General features: G+C 39.0%; 1 protein-coding gene across 2 annotated transcripts in view; it reads right to left on the bottom strand.

Moving 5' to 3' along the window:
• The window catches only part of MYPN (myopalladin), a 123,559-nt gene that overhangs the window by 13,058 nt on the left and 86,280 nt on the right, over window positions 1–24,221 (bottom strand). For both annotated transcript variants that reach the window (XM_023592307.3, XM_058298922.2), the window contains exons 11-18: window positions 19,370–19,960; window positions 18,853–18,991; window positions 8,859–9,080; window positions 7,491–7,640; window positions 6,500–6,582; window positions 5,198–5,324; window positions 3,650–3,857; window positions 1,918–2,083 (exon numbers count right to left, since the gene is read on the bottom strand). In XM_023592307.3, coding sequence (XP_023448075.2) covers window positions 1,918–2,083; window positions 3,650–3,857; window positions 5,198–5,324; window positions 6,500–6,582; window positions 7,491–7,640; window positions 8,859–9,080; window positions 18,853–18,991; window positions 19,370–19,960 — 1,686 coding nt within the window. The remainder of the gene's footprint in view (window positions 1–1,917; window positions 2,084–3,649; window positions 3,858–5,197; window positions 5,325–6,499; window positions 6,583–7,490; window positions 7,641–8,858; window positions 9,081–18,852; window positions 18,992–19,369; window positions 19,961–24,221) is intronic.

Here is a 24,221-nt window from a genome sequence, read left to right as displayed (position 1 = left end):
TATGGGAATGAAAAACACAATGGATGAGATTAAAAATACATTAGAAGAACAGGTGTAGCTCAGGAATAGAGAGTGTGCTTTACATGTGCAAGGTCCCAGGTTCAATCCCCAGTACCTCCTCAAAAAAAAAAAAGGAAAAAATACTTTAGAGGCACATAACAACTGATTTGAATTGCTCAAAGAGAGAATTAGTGGTTTTGAGGACAGAACATCTGAACTGGAAAACACAGGAAAACAGAAAAGAATGGAAAAAATGGAACAAGTTCTCAGGGAATTGAATAACAAGGCAAAATGCACAAACAGATCTCTCTGACAGTGGTGAGAAAACCAGTTTGAATGGTCATTGAGCCTGGTTTGGAGGCAGAGTCGTATTAGGATGCCATTGACAGCAATGAAAATACATTTATTTATTCATAATTCATTCATCCTACAAAAAATGCCTACTAGATAAAAGGCATTGTTTTGGGTGTTGTGAGTTGGAACATATAGAGATAAACAAGATGCAGTTCCTTCTCTCAAGATACTTATAGTCTAGTTGGGGAGAGGGAGAGTTAAACCCATAATACTAAAAATTATGGCGATGTGAGAAAGTGTGCCAGCAGAATATTAAGTCAGACCTGGACAGCTGAGAGGAATGAAGCAAAGGTTCTATTCTTTTGATGTTGGAGCTGAGCCTTGAGGGTTAGCAGATATTAGGGAGGTGGACTGATATGTGAGGGTGGTAGATGCTGGGGAGACAATTCCCAAAGAAGGAATGTCATGAGCAGAGACATGTACATGGGAGAAAGCAGGGTCATGAAAACCATAAATACTTATGACATAGTTATAATCACAGTGAGTTTTATGTTTTGTTAGGGCCAGTCAGGTGCTTCCAAGTGTGTAGCTTTCCAGAAACAAGTAACTGTGGCTTGAACATATCAAGATGCCCTATTCTTACAGTAAAAATGACAGGCATATTCTTCACCAAAGACGAGGGGAAGATTCTGTGCTCTTCGAGTCTGAGGCTTTTCCCATCCTAGAGGCTTCTTCCTCTCATTAAGGACTATGCTGAGGTGGTGCCCAGAGTTCAGAGCCTGAGCAGTCACTCCAGCTGCCAGCTGTCCCAGGAATGCACTTTACAGGTATTGAATTTTTTGCCCAGTAAAACCACATTTTTAAGTTTAGACCCTCAGTTGATGAGGGACACGAGAGTTAATTTACCTAATACAATACTTTTAATCTAGTTTAACATGTTGCATTATTTAGCCTGAAGTATTAAGCCAAGAATATTCTCTATTCTCGTTTTAGTTTTACCAGAGAAAAATCCTCAGCTGTAAGTAGAGTTCTTGGATATAAAAATTCTGTAAAACCTAACAGCTACAACGTGCTCCAGAACAAATTAAGTTTACTATGAAGAAATAATTCTAAGCTGATCTTTAGTATTCAAGATCCCGTTGCTTGCTTGCCCCTTTGTGGTATAAAATCAAAATGGCAAAGAAATAAGATTGGTTAGGGGAAATAAAGCAAGGCACTCACTACAAGGAAGTGTAACTTTAAGGTTACCTTAAGAACAACCAATTAGTGATAGATGGAAAAGGATATAACCTCCATAATGTTTTAACTTCTTAGTTTCAAAAATTTTCTGGATACTATTATGACTGAACGTACATGACAAAAACATATGCAGGATCTTCATAAATTCCCGGTATATGTCTAAACTTTAAAAATGAAGGTTTTAAAACTGTAGAGTATCCATAAAATGAACTACCATTCTGCCATAAAAAGGACTATTTTCTTGATACATGCAATAACATGGATGAACCTCCAATGCATTGTGCTAAATGAAACAAGCCAGATTCAAAAGTAAAGACACTTTTGGGTGGCCCAGCAAGCCCCATTGAACTTGGACATCCCTTTGAACATGGGTGGGTGCTGTACCTGAGCCTCTCCCTGGTGAAAGGAATGGTCTCGTTATCTTTCTTCCAGTAGAACACGGGCGGGGGCATGCCTATCACACGGCACTCGAGTCTCACTGGGTGGCCTTCTGGAACACCACTGTTCTGCAGTTTCTCCAGGATCACAGGTGCTTTCTTCACTTCTTTGGCTGAACAAGAGAAAGGCTGTTTTTTGTTTGAATAGTAAGTGCTTTGATGTTCATGTCTCAAACACTGTAATTCTGGGATTAACCAGAGTGGGCACACACCTTCTCAGAACATTTCTTATAACCTCTTATTGAGGCTCTCTGCTTTGAAAAGAGTTCCAAAAATGATTAAAAAAAAAAAAAAAGCACTGGGAATAGCCATCTCTGCACATTTTATGTGAGGTAGCATTTAAGGAATTGGATTGCATACATGGGATGCACATGGTTGATGTGGAATTAGATGATTTTCTTTTACTGATCAACACTAAATTTTGAGAATGAACATTTTCTAGTATTAAAATAGATCCTTTTTCTTTTTTTAGAGGGGCTTATTTTGTAGAAAATATATTAATTTCCCCAAACTTGTTATTTAGGAGGAATTTGTATCTACAGAAAAGGTCAAAGAATCTTTTTTATTTTTAATGCAAAAGTATGATTCCTAAGGAGGTTTTTTTTTCCTTGCCAGTACCATTAAGGCATATCTAAGGGTTCCAGAGTCAAAATTTTAGCAAAGTAGTAGAAAGAAGGTAAATGTCTACAATCCTTGCAAAGTGGGATTTTCTTATTCTGTTGGTGAAAACAAATTAAGAGTGAGAAAAGGAAAAAGATACCTTGTGGCAATAGCCCCTAGTCTACAGAAGATTAGCATGCTGCAGCTGCTATATCTTTTGGGGCCAAACTGATTTCCTTTTTGGGCCAAGATCAAGAGGCAGCAGGAAAAGGCAGGTACTAAAATTCGTACATTCTGAAATCTACTTCAGGCTGGATTACTGTTCCATGAGGCAAGTGACTATTCCTTGTTGTCCTAACCTGTAGGTATTGTAGTGTTTTGTTCATATCATCTTATAAGGTTTATTCATCACATTTGTTTAGTAATGGATTTGACATTTGTTGAGTACCTTCTATGTTCTAGGCCCTGAGTCAGGCGCTGGAGATATATGGAACAAGCCAGAGTCTCTGGGCTCAGAAGCTCAGTCTCCTCAGGGAGGCAAGGGAAGTGAACAATTACATAAAAGGCCATAAGTGCTCTGAGTCTGTCCTTTTCACAGTGTTGTGAAACCCAGAGGTGGATGGGAAGGAGTGGCTATGCTTCGTGGGTCCACTGTGCCTTGGCAGGGACATTTGAGTTAGGCCTTAGAGGATGAGTAGAAGGTTGCCAGGCAGAGAAGGGCATTCCAGATGTAAAGACTTAGAAGCTTAAAGAGGGGCAGGAAGAGCCAGGTATGTTATAGGAATAATGGACTATAGGGCAAGGGACCTGAACTAAATGGCTGTCAATTAACTAATTGGCTATTATAAAGGCTTCCATATATTGTACCTATAATATGCATGAAGTACCACATTAAGCGTTTAGCTTATCTACATATCTTTAGAGAAAACTTGTAGGAAATATTGGCCCTTCCTCCAGTGAAGGGGAAACTGAGGTTGGAGTTGGTGGGGCAAAGGACTAAGGAACTGTCAGAGGCTCTGCATATTTCAACAATAACTTTGGAGAGAGTTATGTTTATTGGTCTCAGCAGCAAACCTTACCTACTACAGTGAGCTCCAGGCTAAAGGAATTCTGTCCAGTTTTGTTGGTAGCAACGCATGTATAGGTCCCCGCATCACGTTGAGTGAGTGGGTCAATGAGCAGGGAGTGGACTCCGGTCTCCCTGACCAGCATCTTGTGGGAGGCGTCTGGTAGCACAGGTTGGCCATTGAGCAGCCACGTCAGCTCTGGGGGTGGTAAGCCACTTACCTAATAAACAACAGGACAGCTGAGGCAAATGACAGACTGATGACAGACAGATTTATTTGGTGACTGAATTCTTCATCCTTGTCTGGCACCAAATAGATAGTGAGAGAAAACATGGGGGTGGTGAGAAACGACTCTGCAGGAGCAGCAGGAGCAGAGGAGTTTGGAGGATAATGTCTGGCAGCAAAGGGAGGCAGGGACTCCCCACCTTTGCACAGCCAGAGCTGGTGGGTACCTGTCTGCAGCCAAGTTCTTCCATATCCACTGGCAAGTGAGAAAAGAGAGTTGGTTTGAAGGTTTACTATATATTCCACACATAGACGGTCTGTATTTGGGTGATAAATATATTGAGGTATACCCAGAATTGATTGCATATTTTATTTTATATATTTTATGTATTTATTGCCACATGAATTTAAATTGAACAGCATTTTGATCCCTATTCAGATCATGATTAATCTTTTAAATTATATCCTAGATTAGAATAAATAAGTATTAGGAAGTTATATAAATAGGTAGGTAGATAAAATAGTCCTTCAGTATCAATTTCAAAGGTGATATATATATTCCTTACATACCTTATAAGCCATGAGATAGCTAAGAGTTAAGAGCAGATCAAACTTTGTTGCATCCTGGGGGACTTAAAAAAATCCCAATGCATACTTACCAAATTATATTGGAATCTCAGGGGATTCTTTTATCAGTATCTTTTAGGATATAGAGTGGGGGAAGTAACAGTCAACCCTGAATATTATTCAGGCAGCCAATGAGAAAGCAAGCACCACTGGTAGAGGTGGACTCTTTATGAACATCTAACCTCAAGCCTTCCCTAATTTGCACCTGAATTTTCTATAGCATTTCTCATCTTTGTCTGGAGCAGAAGAGTTGATATAAGTTTCTTGGAGCAATCTTTATGACTATAATTTTTTCAAAGGCTACACCTCAAAACAATTCAGTCAAAGGATGCAAAAATCACATTTTTGACTTTATAGTTAAAAAGACTTTCTGGGTATCATATGGAAAATGTTTGAATTATATCACCCCTTTGGTCGTTGTTTAAAAACAGAGTTAACTTGATACAATATCCATGTCATTTTTATTAAGGTAGAGATAGATACAAAGACTTTAAATTTTCATGTAATACTTTCACCTGGTATTGGCTAGAGTTAAAGAAAATTAAATGTTCCAAAAGAACTTTATGGAAAAAAATCTCTCTCCCTTTCCCATTCTTTCTTTCCCTGAGAAAGAAAAATATCACAAAATGTAACGAATAAAAACAAATACCAACAAACAAATGAAAAATATAAACAGATCTGGAACCAAGAATAGGGGCTAACATCTACCTTACAGTCCAGCCGACAAAGGCGCCCCTCGTGAGCTACCATATCCCCAGGAGCCTGCAGGAAATGTGGTCGGAAAAAGCGTTCCTGGAGGGGCTCTTTGTCTCTTTCTTGCACTCGGGATCTTCCCCTGTAACAACAAGCATGCTCAGGCATCAAGTATAGAAACTAACTCCTGAACTTATGACAATAGAAATTTATTGGACCTGGAGAATAGATTTTTTTGAGGAGGGGAGGAGGATTTTTGGACCATAAATATATGATAAAGATAATGGTGTGGAGGTGATGTGAAAAAAAAGTGTTAAATATCTCCTACACTGTAGGATTATCTTGTGAGATTGGTAATCAACTAAACAGGCTCTAGCTTTTCTCTTTGAAGTCATCTGGCTTAAGTAGCTCAGCTCCCGTCACCTTGGGTTTCACCAGTTGTTCAGAAGTCTTCAAAATAAACATATAAATCAGTATTCAATCCAAACCTCAAAAAGAGAGCCAAAGAAGAAGTCCTGTTTATTATCTAGTACAAGGCAACTACAATTCCTGTGTCTTCTCTGAGTAATAAAATTTAACCTGACTATAAATTAGGACAGGCTATTAAAGGTAACTATGACTTAAACTGGATAAAACTGACCAACCATAACAGCTGTTCTTAAAAAAAAAAGAAGGTATAGTTGCAACGGTGGTGAAATTCTGTATCTGAAACATGGGTCACTATTTTTGTTCCTTTGGTAAGTCACATTTAATTCATCTGTGTCAGCAACTGCAGAATGCTTTGCTAAGGCTTCATGGCACTAGAAAAATCAAAGAGAAGCCAGGTTTTTTCTTTTAAGTGGTTAGTAAAATCAAAAGGAAGAAAATAAAAATATATTAAAAATATATGGCCCATAAAGTCAAAACAAAACAAAAAATACAATCCCTATTGATTTATATAAATATAATCACGAAAAGTTTTGTCTTATTAAAGAAAAGATGGCAATTTAATTCAAAGGGTTTGATTTTCATGTTCTGTGCACAGAGGCTACTGATGGTTACAAATATTTTGCAACATTAAAAATGTGCCCTAAAGCAGTACTTCTCAAACTTTAATGTGCTATGAATCACCTGGGATCTTGTTAAAATGCAGATTCTGATTCACTAAGTATGGTCTGGGGTCTAGGATTCTGTAGTTCCAACAAGGTCCCAGGTGATGGTGATTCTGCAGGGGAAGGCCCATACTTTAACACTTAGTACCCAAGTGGTTTGGTGCTCATTGTTGTGGGTGGATGTTGGTAAGGGAAGAAAAAAAGGAGATTCTTAATTTATCTTTACCTGTGATACTGACCAGCAGGGGTTAGTCGACTACGAATGGGTAAACTCTGTACCATTAAGTGACCAGAACAGCTGATTCTCCCCTGAAAAACAGAAAATGACAAGAAGATTTAAACAAGAAGACTTCCACACTTTTTTCAATTCACATATATTTTCTCTGGACTAGAACATTATGAACGTTGTTTTTCAATTTATATAAATATTCTCTGGACTAGAACATTATGAACAATATGATTCCTTAAATCACAGTTAGTATTTCAGTTTGGGTTTTTAAGAGTATTGTGATGACTTTCATTTTTAAGTTGAGAAATGAATAGAGAACAAATGTAAAAAAAATTGAATTATTGTGCCATTAACATTATTTGCAGTCACATGTAGAGAGAGCATGGCCAAGTGTTTTATACTTTCTTCAGTAAAGATTATCTTCAAAACTATCATTTCAATCTGTGTGGATAAGAGTAGAAATTATAGTACTTTTCTAATAGTAGGTGAAGATAGCTGGCCATATCGTTTAGGAAAATTTTAAGTCTTGACCTCATTCAGAAAAAGAAAGTGAAAGATATGGCTTTCTAACATTTACCAAAAAAATAAGTATATGGGTGTTTGATTGACATTCACAAGTTCTTTATTTTCCTGTTCTTGAAAGAATGGAAACAACAAATCATTCTCTGACAGAAAAAGTTTTCTTCAAGAAAGTCAATGAGCTGATAAATACAAAATTTAGCCCAAAAGGTCTGGGAGGTATACGTAGTAGATAGATACTGTCCTTTGACATAGGCTGAAGGGTTGAGTGGCCCATTGGTCCCTAACTCATCTTTTTTAAAAAAATCTTTTAGATTGATATTGTACACTAGTTACACACAATCACAATGATGCTCATTCATTTTCCTCAGCAATCCTTAGTAATTTGCACTTCTCAAGGTTTCATTCCCAGTGACACCAACCAGTCCTTCCTAAGACAGTGGCACAGCCCAGAACCCTGCCTCTCCACCTGGGGGTTGGCAGCCATGATGGTGTAGTTGCCATCATCATCACTGGTGCTGGATTCAATGTGTAGCGAGCATGTCCCATCTCCTTCTCGGCTCATTCTGCAGTGCTCATTTCTCTTAGAAATCTGCTTCCCATCTTTGAACCAGTAAACCTGAAATGCAAGATAATCAAGGCGAATATATACCATTGCATACGTCTTTAGAAAATAATGGGGGTGGGTGAGACAAGGGCAAATTGCCATCACTACAAGTGAAACATCCCTTACGAAGCACTTAGAAATAAATTATAAACCTTATTAAAAATGACATTATCATATGCCTCTCCACTTGTACATATGTAATATGTCAAAAGCCCAATATAATTTGGTATTAAGATAAAGCTTTTGACTATTTTTAAATTGTTCTTAATGATTAGTTAAAAAGCTATGCTATGGACCAGAAGTTTCTTCAGGGAAAAAAAAAGGAAGGAAGGAGGGGGAGGGAGGGAGGAAGGGAGGGAGGAAGAAAAGAAAGAAAGAAAAGAAAGAAGAAAACCAGGAATCCAGATCTTCTCCCACTACCCTATTTACAAACTCAAGTCTCCTGCAGTTGCAAATCTCAGGGCCTAGAATAGCTCATCTTGCTTGAAAGGATAATATGCATTATTACACCAAGTGAAATGAGACCAGGAATAACTCACCATATTTCTTATCTAGCTAAAATTTAAATATGTTATTTTTTCATGTTAAGTTCTGCCTGTGGCAAGGAGAACTCTCAAAGACTGGGGCCAAGAAGTACTGGTTACAGCTGCCCTCCTCTACATTTCCTACTTAACCATGCATGATAATGCCATGCTAATGTTTGTGAAAACAGAAAGAAGAGATCTCCTGTCACAGCCCACACTGGGTGTAAATCCTCTCCGCTGACTGCCAAAAATTCTGGTGACTCATAAGATTTTTCAGAAGCCTGCGATAATGATATGGCATTTTTGGCATTTCCCAATCTAATGGTAATGATACAATTATAGCTCCCTTAGTACAACGGCAAGCACCCTGTGGATGTTCAATAAACAGCAAATAGAAAAAAATTTGGCGAGTTTGTTGGCCAAGAAAATTAATAGCACAAAATATTAGTATCATGACTAAGAAATTTATTTGAAATTTTTATTAAAATTCTAACTTGCCCATAGTCATATTTCTTTTTGGCCTATTTCATGATCCTATTCCTGATGGTCTCTTTTTAGTCAAATTTCCTGGGCTTTGCTAATTTTCTGGCATTGGTTTTCATTCCCTCTCTTGATACTTAACTATAATAGAGTCTGATAAGACTTTCTTGAAGGGACTATAGTTCTGGGTTGTTGGTTGGTCAACTGACTGGCTATCTTCCCCTACCTTTGGAACAGGTATCCCAACAATTTTGCAGGTGAATGTGACTGGAGAGCCTTCTGTGACCCGGAAGTGCTTGAGTCTTTTGTCAAGGATGGGAGCAATACACTTGCCCGTGGGGATCTCATCATGTTGGATTTCATCATCTGATTCATCAACAGGGGTACGTTCCAAGCGAAACTCTATTTCATTCATCAGCCTCTGCTCAAAGCTTGAAATTTTGTACTCCTGTTAAAATGGCAAACACATTTCAGTTTCTATGAATGAGGAATAACTTGTCCATTGGTATAATTTGGGGATGCAACCTTTTAAGATTCAGATGTTAGATTTATACCATGAGACCCCACAGTCATATTCCATTTCCAGTTCCACACCATGGAGCACAAAAGGGAATTTCAGGGCCTATCCTGTAATCCCAAACTGCTTTAGTGAATCTTGATTCCTCACCTTAAGCATGGAGCCCCAGTGGAATCCTGTAGGGAATGGAATGAAGATGGAATGTAATTCTCATAACTACTATTAGTGCCTACTTCAATTGTAGAGCTTCTTTATAGTATTCTGGCAAAGCTATCCTTTAAAAAAAAAAAGAAAAGATTTATTTATTTATTTATTTCTCCCCCACCCCTCATTTGCACTCACTGTCTGCTCTCTCTGTCTTTAAGTTGTGTGTTCATCTTCCTTTTAGGAGGCCCTGGGAACTGAACCCAGGACCTCCCATGTGGGAGGGAGACACCTAATAGCTTAATTGCTGGAGATACCTCTGCTTTCTGCTTGTTGTATCCCTCAATGTGTTTTCCTCCTTCCATCTCTTCATTGTGTCATCTTTTTGCATCAACTCACCATGCTAGCCTGTCGCATCAGCTCATGTCTTGCTCATCTTCTTTAGGAGGTACCAGGAACCAAACCTGGAACCTCCTATGTGGTAGGCGAGTGCCCAACTGCTCGAGCCACATCTGCTTCCCTGACAAAACTATTCTAAACTGCATTTTTATGTAAACCTGTATCATCAACTTCCTGTCTCTAGTGGACATACTTGAGTATAATTGGCATACTTGAGGATAACTAATTTTATGTAAATCTCCATTGACCCCATATCCATATTCCTGCATCTCTTTGCTCCCCTCACAACAAAACCATTAGAAATAATTTTCTAATGTTATGGGATCATTACCTCATATCCTATCCTTTCACTAACCTACTCTTATTCAGTTTTGGTTCTTATTGTTCCACTGAGATTACTACTGTCAGAGGTCTCCAAGTTTGCCAAATCCAGCTGTCACTTATCTGTTCTTACCTTACTTGATCTATCAGCAGCATTAGACATGGACTATTTTCTCCTTTTTGAACCATTTTCTTTTGTTGGTTTTCTTGATACTATTTTCCTTCTACTTCACTAGCTACTCCTTATCAGTCTCCTTTGCTGGCTCCTACTCTTCTGATTTAGGTGATCTCAACAACTCTCACAACTTCAAATGCCTTCTGTATATTGTTGACTCCCAAACTCTTATCTTCTAGCTGTCTTTCCCAAGTCTAGAGTCATATACCCAGTGATCTACTACACCTCAGGGCACTGGTGCCTTCTGGGCATCTCAAGCTAATCACAGCCAAAACACACACCTGGTTTCTGTCCCCAAAGCTGCCCCTACCCCGCTCTTCTCCATCTCAGGAAATGGCATCACTATTTGTCCACTTGGTTAAGTCATTGTTTCTCATATTATCTATGGTGAAAACCTAGGTTTTAAAAATATTTCCTATTGGAAATTTTGAAAAAAAAAAAAAAAAAGGAATTACTAGAAAAATTAAATTAAAAAATAGATGCAAAATATAAGCCCCCTTTTAAAATTATAATATTCAACAGACATAAAGTTTCTCCATCAAATTGCAATAAAAATTTCTTAATGGTTACTCTCAATTTCAGAACTTATCTCAAGGCAAAGAGGTAATAACTTGCAGCCTGGCACAGTCCTTGGATCACATTTTGCAGTAAATTAAGCATTAAATATAGGGATTATCCTGTATTTCTCTCACTCTCTCTCCTGACACATTCTATCTATCAGTAAATATCTATATTTACCCTCAAAATATATCCAAACTCATCAACTTCATCTCTGTCACCATCGCCTTTAGTTCAAGTCAGCATCATTTTCACCCAAACTGCAATAAAAGCTTCTTAAACTATTTCCCTGCCTTTACTCTGCTTCTCTGAAATAAATTCTTTACTCTTAATCATAAAATATCTTTCAAGAATTCTTCTGCTGTAATTGTAATGGCTTCCCAATGAACATAAAAGAAAATACAAGTCTTTACCTTGACTTACAAAGCCCTGCATAATTGGGCTTCTGCCAAACTCTTGGACTTTATCAATGTCTGTGCTCCAGCCACAGTGTCCTTTTTGTTTCTAGATCACACTGAGTCAGTCTAGCCATAGGACCCTCATGCGAGCCTGGCCTGCTTCACATAGCTCGCTCCTTCTTGTTACTTCAAATCTCAGTTTAAATGTCACCTCCCCAAAGCAGACCTCCCAGCCCAACTCATCTAAAGTAATTTTCCATTTGAATTATTTACGCAGCATTGGTTCCTGTCTCATATTTTTCTTGTTTGTTTATGGATCGAGTATCTCAAAGCATAGAATGTCAGCTCCACAGGAGCAGGGTCGTTGTTGGTCTTGCTTTCTACTATATCAACACCACCAGGAAGTGCTTATGCCATGGCCAGTGCTCAAAAAATATCTGAAGAATGAGTGAGTACATGAAAGACTTGGGGGCAAGCCCTTGTTCCAATGCTACTGCTCTGAGGAATCTGGAGCCATGTGCTGGGGAGAGGGTGAGACCTTGATTAAATTTGTGACTCTAGTTAACTGTAATTTTATGATTTAGGTGAGCTCCCTGGAGTACTGGGATGTTCCTGGAAAGAATGTAGAAGTATGGCTGATAGGCACCTGCCCCTACTTATAAGCAGAGTAATTGTGAGAACTCATAAGATGTATTCTCAGGTTATGAGATCACATTATTCATGTCCTCTAGTTACTGTCTTATACACATTATCCACAGAACTGGAGTAGAATGGAAATTTAGGAAACACAGACACCAAGTGTTTCCTGGTTACAATTTCTTGGAATCAATTTTAAATCTGCCCCTCCAGGCCATAACTCATGCTCAGTAAACAAAATAAGTCCTCAGCTCTTTCAATATAGAAAGAAAAATTAATCTCCAGTGGTGCGTATTAAGTTTTAATTAAATAATACAAATTAAAGAATTATTCACCTCTCATAATGTTACTGAACTCTGAAATGTAATTAAAAGTATTAAGAACATCTTCTACATTATAAGTTTCTAAAAAGTTAATAAGCTTCTAACTAGTTATTAGTTTGAACTACATGAAATTGCTATGTTTTTAAGTCAAAATATAGAATATCAGCAATTTTGTATGATTCAACCTAATATTTCATAACGACTATTTTTTTTCTTGTTAAGTTCTGCCTGTGGCAAGGAGAACTCTCAAAGACCAGGGCCAAAAAGTACTGGTTGCAGCTGCCCTCCTCTACATTTCCTACTTAACTATGCATGATAACACCATGCTAATGTTTGCAACCATGCTTCAAAATTGATATTATTTTTCCTTTAAAAAAACCGGGGCTTTGTTTATTTTCTGGGAGGCTTAGGAGTAAAACCAAGGAGTCATTTTATTCTCTTACCATATGAGTTAAGTGCTAAAGGTAGCTTTATCATTTTTAAAATTATGTTCAAAAAGAATAGCAGTTCTCACCACACACAGAGATCCTAGAGCTCAGGAGTGCCCATACTTTTTGTGATGGTGGCTGTTTCCTTTCCTCTGAAGTTGTGTAATCATTGGTGCATAAAGGGTGTGGCACTGGCTGCCTGTGCTGGGGAAAAGAGGGCCCATGGATGCTGACTGAGCCTATATCAGGAGCGTTAGTGGTGGAGGACATGTGCACAGGACCCACCTTGGAGGCTCACCAAGGCTCACCTTGGAAATGGCTAAGGATTTGTTGTGGGTGAACCAGGAAAACTAATTGTCTTTTCCTAAAACCTAGTTCAGTGCTTAATTAAAGAGTCCATGCTTTTCATAGTTTTCTGTTAATATTTCAGAAACAAAGGTTAAAGCAAACAGAAGTTCCAATTTTGATCATGGCAACTTAACAACTGTCTATCACATGTGAATGGTTAGCTGAATGGAGAGCGAGGTGGCTTCAGTAGCTCTCTTTTCACCCAGCAGGGATTTCCCTCTTTCTTTCCTCAAAGCTACAGAGCCTGGTCTTCCACCTCCCATAGCCAATCCCCACTTCTCAGGATGCTACCAGGCCCCATGCAGGGCTGGTCTGAGGACAAGGGCGCAGGGATTGAGGGCAAGAAAGGAAACCACCAAGGCTTCTTCTCCCAACCCATTCCCTCCCTACCTCAGGGGCTGCAGCTGTTTTTGCAGCCCCAGCCCTGTTCTTGTCTGCAACCCACCCCCCCCACCCCCATTCCACTCCTCTTTCCTCTGTTTGCGCCTATCTCATATCACAGCACTTGCTTCACATCTTTGAAGAAATGCCCCCAAACAGCCAACCTTGAGTCTGGTTTACTCTGGACTGCGGATAAATCTGATTGGGGTTCTTCATGTAGCTCATCCTTTTAAAAGCCCTCTGTGAATGGCCTTTGTTCCTCATGGAAAAGAAAGGAGATATGGGGATAGGATACAAGACTCTTTTTACTCCCAAGTCGTCCGTTTCAGTTAGTCCTGAAAAAGTTTACAAAAGCTTTGCTTGCTTCAGATCAGGATATTACATATCTGGATCCAAATCATGAGGAAAACAAAAGGAACTTGAAGGATAAAGAGAAGCAGAAGACCTGCTCCTGAAGCCTGTAGAATAAAATAAAGGGGGGTAGCCAAGAAGCCAGCCCAGAGTGGAGAAATATTTCTGGGGGTTTCAAGAGCAGGAGGTCTTAGCATTTTTGGCTTCTCATCTTGTTGCATTTAAATCCCCCAATTCCCAATCCATTCCATGCCTCTGGAGCCTATTCTAATGGAGTCCTTGCTCCACACTCAAAAATCTCTGCAGCTTGATTCACATCCTATTGCCTGACCAGTGAGGGCTGGCAAGTTCCTTGCCAATTACATTGTCAGGGTTATTAAAGTGGGAGATGTATTCCTGGAATTCTATGTGGAATTTTGGGCTAATTTTTCCAAAGAAACATTGTTACACCTGGTCCTAAGTTATGATTATACCTATACTTAAGGGACACAGTGGGTTATACATATACCCTTTAAGTGTCTGCCTGAGAATATAAATACCACATTGTCTCTGTGGATTCTGGACAACTAATTTCAGGAATTTGATTTTAAATCAGGGCTGAGTTTTAAAGAATTTATAAAATGCTTGAATTGATTTAACCAAAGGAACTACAGAAGCAATATGATGAAAATATGTGCCTTTTCTTTTACTATAAGCATATACATATCTTGGTTATGTATCTGTGACCTTATCAGTAGTACAGATTGAGATGTGATGAAAAAAGAACACTCAATGAGTTATTTTAAATATACTATTTGTAACTAGGTACTGAGGATACAATTATAACCAGATCTTAACTGGAAGTTTCTACAGAGGCACCAAGATGGACTAGAAATCAGAAAATAAGTGAGTTGCAAACACTGTGCAGAAGTTCCAAAGCACATGCTTAAGGACAGGTTAGATGATTTAAATCCTTCACTTCCATCAGAGCTACAAAAGAGTCAGGAGGGAGCAAGAGGACTTTTGGGGATAAGGGTTAATGTCTGTGAGTCTCCTACTTTCACCCCGAGCCAGGGGGTGGGGGACGAGTACCTGCCTTTCACCTCAAGGCTAGTGAGAGGGATTAAGTAGAACCACTTGGAGAACTTGCTGTATCTTCCACAGTTAGGAGGACACAGTGAACTGGTGTCTGACGTGTGCCCAAGCAACTGAAAATGTGAAGAGTAGGTTGGCTTTTGTTGGGCAAGCTGAAAGCTGTGTGCATTCCTACAGTGGGTGAGGGCAAAGGCTGAGCGAGTAGTTATCGTGGTCTGCGTGTGGGACACAAAGCCAGTGAGGAGCCATCTCAGGCCCATCCAGGGTCTGGAAGGGGAGGGGTCAGGAACAGCAGTTAATGAAGTGGGGGAAGAGGGAGCACAAAAGAGAGAAACAGATCTCTTCCCCTCCTGTCTTTAGGGTTGCTATTTGCAGCAGTCCCTGGGGTGTCGAGTGGGGATGGGTGTGTGTTGTGTATTATTTTTGAATAGAGTATTTGTGTTGGTTACTACACAGGACCAGAAATCTTATATTACTGAATCAAGATTATATTTTGCAGCAAAGTTACCACAGAACATTGTATTAACTAAAAGACCAAAAAAAGTTTTGAAATTACCTTGCCTTTCATCCAGGAAAGAAGAATCTGCCCTATTTGGTAAATATAAAGGGAGAATGGGAGACAGAACTAAAATTGCTTTTTGAGGCAGTCTTGTTTAATGTACCGGTTACATAATTTATGAATTGCACATGATCAACAAAATAAGAGTACTGTAGGCCTAAGAGTTTTCACGAAAGATTCTATAAAATATTTGGGAAATTGAGCCTTAGTAACAAGAAAACTTGCAACTATAAGGTAAAAATAGGTATGTGGCCTGTTACTGAAGCACTGAATTTTTACATCTGAGATGTTAGCAAAAATTCACACCTTCATCAGAGCAGAAACTGAGTTTTTTTTTTTTAGCAGGGCTTTATAACTCAGTATTGGTTTGTCCCAAGGACACTACTCCTTTTCCACATAAACCAAGATTGTTGTCATTTCAAGTTATGCTTGATAGGGACTCAGATTTCAGGAGAGAAATTTGAAAACAGAAGCCAGGTGTTTAAGTTAAATGCAATTGTTCTTTCTGCACTGTTCTGCGGAAAGGTTGCTCTACTGATCCCCTGTTGGTGGAGGTGCACTTCGTGCTCTGCACTTAGGCTGCATCCTCTATTTTCCCTTGCCTGGTCCCTTTTGTGAGTAAAAACGAGTTTCTTGGTCAGCTGCTCATAGGTGAAATCTGTGATCAAAGGAGATAATATTCTGTGTAAAACTGGCCTGTATGGAAATCAAATCAATGACATATGATCCATCATTTCCAGGTTCAAGTGAAAATGAATTGTGTAGATTTGCAGTTGCTCTGTGAAAGAAGATGAAAAGCTAAAAAGATCTGTTTTAGAAAAATATGCCACTTGAAAATATAACCCCCATCCCCTTTTAAAAAGATAATCCCTCTTTAGGCCAACAGTTTGACAACCTGAGGCATTTGATTTCTGGGGTACATCTGTGGAAAGTTACTGCAGATTGGCAGAGTAGTAGAGAATGTTTTCCTTCTGCTGAGAACCACAGTGTAATGACACATCCCAATCAGATATGGCACTGCCAAGGAGCTGGATTTCCAAAATGGGGCATTTTCCTCACATCCCTGTCCTGAGCTCCCCACTCTGCGTTCTGAGGCTGACCTTCAGGGGCAATCATCAGATAGGAACAAATCAGCTCAAAGTGTTCCCACTGACTTTGGTTGTGATTTTCATAAAAGAAGGTTTTATGTGTTAGGGAAAGTGTTCTCCTTTTCGATCTAAAAACAGCCAGAGTTTGGAGACAGCAGATAAAAGATTGATAGATCTACTTGGTGGTTAACATGCATAGAGGATGTCTTCTTTTACTATTTATCTAATAAGCAGTGACTTCAGTGGATTCATGGACTAATCCCTCTTTTGGCCACAATTTGATATTTGAGTTATGGGGCACATTAGCAGGAAGTTCCTACAGATTGTCAGAGTTCAGTGTTCTTGACCTAAAAGCTTTCAAAACAAATTTTAAAACTAAACAAATGCATACTCTTCAGAACGAATAATTTGGTTCCACCAACCACACATGTTTAGGCTAATATGGAAGTAGGAGAGTAAGTTATTTGGATTCCTGTGTCCCCAGACTGCTCGTATGGAAACCTGGAAGGCTATCAATAAAACAATGTTTCTTTATGATTTGTTCTCCATTTATACTTTTCTAGACAAATTACTTCTTACCTCACCAACTGGCCACAGTACATTTTAGACAGTTCTTTGTGACATTTTCGCTATCATTTCCCAAGGCAGCAGTGGACAAAACAGTATATAGTCATCATTTCATTTCTCAAAACTTCCTCAGAATCAACATCTATCAACCTAACATAAGCATTCCATTTCAGACAGCTCCTTCGTTATCTGAATTTCATTTCATTATCCTTGGCCTAGAACACACTCTAAGACCAATTCTGTAGTTAACTTACCATAATTATTCTCTGAAGAAGACTGACACCACAAATAGTCAGAGGGATAGGCTGAGAAGCTTTTTGAGACTCTTCCACTTTCAGCTATTAGCCCTGAAGTCAGCTTATGATGGAGGTTTAGCTTATGAGGGATTCATTAAGGATTATGGTACTAAAGTCATGGAAGTTCCTATTTACATGTACACAACTCAAAGAAAAATGACTTTTTCCTGGGTTGGGCAGTGAATAAGCCTGGATTGACCTACAGAGTAATTATAAAAGTAAAATCAAACAGTTTATGTGCTGACCTGTGTCATTTTTACAGGGTTCTAATTGTTTCCCCCTTGTGTTGTAAAAGACACAGGCCGAAAACTGTTCTGATTACAATGGCGCTTCGAAGGATTAATAACCACAGATGTGAAGAGAGTTTTACAGGAAAACAAATCTGTGTTAGATCTAACAACATTTACGGGGCTTGAAGGTATTGTTTTTCTAAAACCCTAAAAGGCTGCAGAGTTTAAGAGAAAATGTGAAAGTGTCCTAGAGACCAGGGCTCATGTTCTAGTCCTCCACTAACAGTTTGACAACTGTGCCTCAGTTTCACTATCTATAAAGAACAGCTATATAGGTTTACTATAGAGAAGAACATTTGCCTTGGTGTTTGGCTCCAGATATAATATTTATGAAACGCATACTCAGTTGTGGCAAGTTTAAATATTCTACTTCAATTCAATAAGTTAAAATTCATTTCTAAGAGAATTTTTGCAGCACATTTTCAAAAGAATGTGCTCAGTAGAGTTGTCCAACATATAACACAATTGCAAAATACTGTATAGCCATCCATGGCTGAACTGAAGTAAGAGAAAGAAACACTAAGGAAAACAGGATACAGTTAGGGAAATCTAGACTCTTGTTTCCAGCAGTAACTTATGTTGTAAATTCTACAATATTTTGTTTTGACTAAAACTTTGTCAGATTTCAAAATAGATTCTTTAGTTCCCAACTCAGGAAATAATCCAAGAGTTAGTTTATCAACATGTAAACCCACATTTAAAAATAACCGTCTTATCAAAAGCAAAAATAAATGGCTCAAAGAAGAAAACAGTCCATCTTTGGTTTGAATGAAGCCCATCTGTGGCTTTCCCCTTTCTGCTTCACTGCACTTACTAGAAAGCAAGGAGTTGTACAGACTGAACCATGGGGTGGTGCTTAATGGCTATTTCACATGATTCAGTGTAATATAAAGATTGGGAAGAACTGGTGAACACATCTCCATTTGCATTAGATTGAAGGATGTTAGGTAAGGGACAGCTTAGAATCCCAAGTACCTCAAATGTCTAGATTGTATCAAAGCTCAGTGATCAAATTATCTCAAAGATGTGATAGTTTACCAAAACTGAGAGTAAACTTGCTGAGATAGTAGTCTGAGACAACAGACTGAGATAGTCTGAGACAACAGACTATCTATACTCTCTCGTTTGATATATTCTATTCGAGGTCAATACGTGTGTCAGTAACTACCTGGATTAACTCTTCAGGTAGTCAAGAACTGCAAACTGGCATGGACGAGTTTCCAACATGACCCTTGGCTAGTCTGTCTCTAAGCTGCAGTGTGAAACTCACTGAGGCCAGGAGACGTAAGTACCCAAGGGCAGAATTAAGCTCAGTCATATTCCTTAAAATACATTGCTGATAAACCATCTTAATCCAACGATCTTACCTGCTGGTTTGGTCTGACATCACTGAAATTCATTTTTTTCCCCAAGTCTAGAATCACTGCATTTTTAGTTTCACGGATGTAATCATCATTCTTCAGCTGAGGAGACTTTTTATTTTTCTTCATTAGTCCCTGGGATGGCCTATAAAAGAAATGCACACCCAAAACACCCATGAAAAGCACTGGCCAGCTTAAATAGGCTAAGAAATCAGAATGGTTGAAACGGCAACCCAATACCAAGATTCGTCAGGCACTTACTGAGGGCATTTTGTGTGCAAAAGTTGAGCACTGTACAGTGAACCTGTGTTTTCAGAGGTGTTTACAGTAGACCTGCTTTCACTCAGTTATTTAAAGTGGCCATGCTCTTTGTCCTAAGGTGTTCAATATCTGTTTTACATCTAAGAGATAGGATTACCTAGGAATCCATTAAAAGAGAGTCCTGTTCCAGACCCAGCTATTCTATGCATATGTCCCCTCTCAACCTGGATCTCTTAAATTAAAAAACCTTAATGACACTTACACAGAAGGTGCACTTTTGGGCAGCCCCATAGCATTGGTGGGTGGGATGGCGGGGAGAGAAGGCAGAACAGAGCTGAGGAAAGCCACTGGGTTTTGAATCCGGCCGGTGGGAGAAACAGGAGTTGGGGACAAGCAGCGGGGCTGGAACTGGTTTCCACTGGAGATGGAAAATACGAGTGGAGGTTGTGCTGGCTCTGTTAGACCGGGAAGGGGTGGTTCGTTTTGGGTGGAGATCCCTCCTGGAGATTTGGTTTGCACAGAGGGATGAGAAACTAAGAGGCTTTCTTTGCTCACTGTCCTCTGAATGGCTTGAGGTGTGCTGCTCAGAGTGAACACTGGAGAACTGGACGGGGACACTGTGGCGGTAGTGGTGCTTGTGGAAGGGAAGAAATACTTTGGCCGGGCCAAGCTGAAGGTCTGCGATGGAGGCACTTTCACCTGCTTGCTGGACGTTGTCACTGGTGGGGAAGCAGTGGAGTTCAAAATACTCATGTTGAAAGGAAACTCCTTAGGAGATGAGGGAGATGGGTTTTGCAGCTGCTGTTGTTCCAGTAAGACTTGGTTGTGAAGTTGCTGTAGCTGACTGGAATCACTACACACAAAACAAGAGTGGGAGAGAGGAGGGAAATCTGTCACTATAGGTGGAACCCTTCAGAAACATACTGACAGGCTGTTTATAACTCTATACTGACAAAGAACACACATGAGAGTGTCAGTGATTCAGTTAATCACTGGTGAGCTGTTTGCTTGTCTCTTTATCTTTCTAAGTCTGTTTTATTGCTAGTAGGTTAGAAAAAGGGATACTGGACTTCCTGCTGTAGAGAATTAGAAATAGTAAGCAAATCCTTTTATGTTAAGCATTCCTTTTAAAAATCAGCCCAATGCAGTCTCTCCTTTGGACTTCTTTTTAAATGAAAGTATTTATATATAGGTCTGGTTATGAAATTAATGCTATTTGAATGTTTTTTAAATATAGGAAAGTAGGAAAAGAAGAATAAAGATTACCTTTAATACCACCTCCCTGAAGTAACTGCTGCTAATATTTTGATGCAAGTCTTTCCAGACCTTTTTGATGTATATACACACATACATATGCATGTGTGCTTAGATATTATTCCCTTAAAAGTGGAATCCCTTTCTATATATGACTTTATAACTGTAATTTTTCACTTAACAATATGTGATGGATAATTTTTTAAGTTAATAAGTCTATGTTATCTTTAATGGCCATTTAGTATTCCATTTTGTGACTTCAATATATCTCAATACTTTATTGTGAAACATTTAGTTTAGTCTTAATTTTTCCTGTTATAAACAATGCTGCAATGAGTAGTCTTTTGGTAAACATGTATTTACCAATGTTCTTGTGTATTTTTCCTGAAGAAAGCATAAATAAATATAAGTATTGGGTTAAGGATATATATTAACCTGTATTACATATTTAGTCAAATTGCCTTTCAGAAAGGTTGTACCAGTACATATTCCCACAAGCAGGGTAAAGAGTTCCTGTTTCTTCGTATCCTAGTGTTATTATTTATTTCTTTAATATAGTTCCACTAAATCTGGTGACAAAATTATCTCATTATTGTGTATCTTTTTTTTTTTAAGATTTATTTTTTATTTATTTCTCTCCCCTTCCCTGCCACCCTCCCCCCCAAGTTGTCTGCTTTCTGTGTCCATTCGCTGTGTGTTCTTCCGTGTCTGCTTGTATTCTTGTCACCTGCACCTGGAATCTGTGTCTCGTTTTGCTGCGTCATCTTGCTGCATCAGCTCTCCATGTGTGCGGCACCATTCCTGGGCAGGCTGCACTTTTTTCATGCTGGGTGGCTCTCCTTATGGGGCACACTCCTTGTGCGTGGGGCTCCCCTATGCAGGGACACCACTGCATAGCACTGTGCATCAGCACTGTGTGTAGGCCAGCTCACCACACGGGTCAGGAGGCCCTGGGTTTGAACCCTGGACTTCCCATGTGGTAGGCAGATGCCCTATCCATAGGGCCAAATCTGCTTCCCTCATTATTGTTTATGTTTGATTATTGATGATGTTGAATATATCTTATGCATATTAGTCATTTATATTCTATTATTTTGTGAATTGCTTATGCATATAATTTGCCCATTTTTCCTTTACTGAAATGTTTATCTTGTTATTGATTTGCAAGTTATCTTTATATATTAAGGATATAAACTTTTGGTAGTATGTGTTGCAGATATTTTTCCTCGTAGGTTATTGGGTGGGGCAAATCCTGAAGAACCTTGTAGGTCTCATGATAAAAGTTCAAATTTTATTCTAAGTTGATGGGAAGCAGTTTGGGGATTTTAAGGGGGCAGTGAAATAACTGAATTTGCATTTTAAATATATTATTGTGGTATCTGTTGAAGAATGGACTATATAATATGTCAAAAGTGAAAATGGAGAGACCAATTAGAATGTTAGTACATTGGTCCAGGTAAGAAATAATAGTAGACTGGACCAGGATAGTGGAATTAGAGATGGAGAGAAGTGGACAGGTTCAAGAAAGTTTTTAGAAGCAAGCCAACAGATGTGATGATGGATTAGATATAGGTGAAAATGAAAAAGGAGGAATTAAGAAAGAGTACTGGAGATTTGACTTGAGCAACTTGGTTTATGAAGGTACCAGTTATGAGATAGAGATGAATGGAGAGAATGACAAGCTTTTTGGACAAGCTAAGTTGAAATGTCTGTGAGACATGCAAATGAAGATGTCAAATAGGCTATTGACTCTACCACTAGGGAGTTTAGAAGATGGGAATGTGAGAGTCACCAGTAGGTAGAAAGCATGTAGAGCCATGGGACTGAATGAGATCACCTAGGGAGAGAATATAGACAGGGAAGAGAGATCAGGTCTGTGCCCTAAGGTTGATTAAGTAAAGGAGCAAAAACCAGCAAGGAGACTAAGGAGTAGCCAGGAAAGTGAAGTGTTGTGGAAGCCAAGAGAAAAAAGTGTTTCAAGAAGGAGGGAATGAGTAACTAGGTCAAATGCTGCTGCTGAGAGAGAAAGAGAGAGAGAGGGACCTGCTGGATTTGGAGAATGCAACAGCATTTCCTGAAGCCCATTTTAATGATATTAAGAAGGTATAATCAAATGAGTTTATATGGCTAAGAGACTTCAAATTGAGTTGGGAGGTCATTAGAGAGGTAGAGCTTATGCACATCTCAGCAGGATCTCGAGACAGCCAAAGTAGATACAACCTCAAGTAGAGGCGCTCCTGAGGGCTACAGAGAAACACATGTCCTACAGTTATGGCAGATAGCTCTGGAGTTCAGTGCCTTGACAGTGGGCCCTACTTTGGAATTTGTGCTCAGACGTGACCTCTCTACACATGCCTCTTGTGTCACTTTTACTGAACCTGTGGTTGGTGCTGGGGTTGGTGTATGCTCAAGAGACTTCAATCTCTGGACTGACTGTGCCAGCTGAGCCCTTAGCCTCAATAGAGTTACAGCATCTACTCTCCAGTTTGTTGGACTCATCCTTGTCAGCTAAGAGGGAGGTGGGGATGGTCAACCACCATACCAGGGAATCGAGAGAGTCTACAGCTGCAAGCAGGAGAATTGCACCCATCAGCCACGTGGGATCTAAGTCCCTCTTGAGTTAGAGGTGGAGTGGGCATCACCATCCCAGGGTCCTCAGGATGGAGGAATAAAATATGGATTGGAGTGCACTTATTGGTATTCTACTATAGAATTATTGTGACTCTAGCAATGGAAGAAACTATATCACTGATGTGGAGACAGTGGCCAAGGGAGTTGCTGAGGGCAGGGAGAGGGAAGAAGAGGTGTGATATGGGGACATTTTCAAGACTTGGAGTTGCCCTGAGTGATATTGCAGGGACAGATGCAGACATCATATATCCTGCCATAACCCACTGAATGAACTGGGGGAGAGTGTAAACTACAATGTAAACTATAATCCATGCTGTGTAGCAGTGCTCCAAAATGTATTCATCAAATGCAATGAATGTGTCACACTGATGAAAGAACTTGGTGATGTGGGAGGAGTGGGGATGGGGTAGGAAGTGGGGGTATACAGGATCCTCTCATATTTTTTAAGGTAACATTTTGTATGATCTCTGTATCTTTAATTTTTAAAAAATCTATTCAAAAAATAAAAAAGATAAAAAAAGAAGGTATAGTCATATTTTTATAACTATCAATAGCCCCGATACATGAATGGAATGGCTTTTTGATATATGATATATAGTATCAAACCCATTAGTTCAGTGCTCTATCATGAAACATGCCACTCATCATCAAGAGGGCCCATAAAACTAGGCCTGAAAATGAGAGGTTCAGGTCTAAAAGAGACATGGGCAAGGTAAAATGGGAGACCCAATCCTTTAATAACCACTACCATATTTCTTCAGAGCACCAGAGTTCTGAAGATGTGAAGAAGGGCCAGAAAAGTAGTTGTAATTACTCGTAAAACTATTAAAAATAATTGATAAAATTAATTTGTAAAGATGAAATTAGATTAGTGGTTATGTAGGGTTGAGGAAGGAATGCTAATATGGGTGGGGTCTTTTTTTTTGAGTAATGAAATGGTTCCAAAATTTTTGAGATGATTAATGTACAACATTGTGATCATACTAAAAGCCATTGATTATACAATTTGGATAGATAATATGGTATGTGAATATATCTCAATAAAACTACTTAATAAACAAATAAATAATTGTGCAAGAATAGCCAGAAATAGCAGCTACGAGCAGCAGGGGAAACAGATTGAAAGGTGAGGAATGTTCTTGTTTGTCTGTTTTTTCTTATTATTACTGAAATAATGAGAATGCTTTAGTAACGACTGAAGTGAGGAATGCATAGCTTTGTGATTATAC

This window comes from Dasypus novemcinctus, chromosome 6 (genome assembly GCF_030445035.2).
Source record: "Dasypus novemcinctus isolate mDasNov1 chromosome 6, mDasNov1.1.hap2, whole genome shotgun sequence".
Taxonomy (NCBI): domain Eukaryota; kingdom Metazoa; phylum Chordata; class Mammalia; order Cingulata; family Dasypodidae; genus Dasypus; species Dasypus novemcinctus.
The sequence above is the reverse complement of the archived record's forward strand: the minus strand, read 5'-3'. Positions and strand labels throughout refer to the sequence as shown.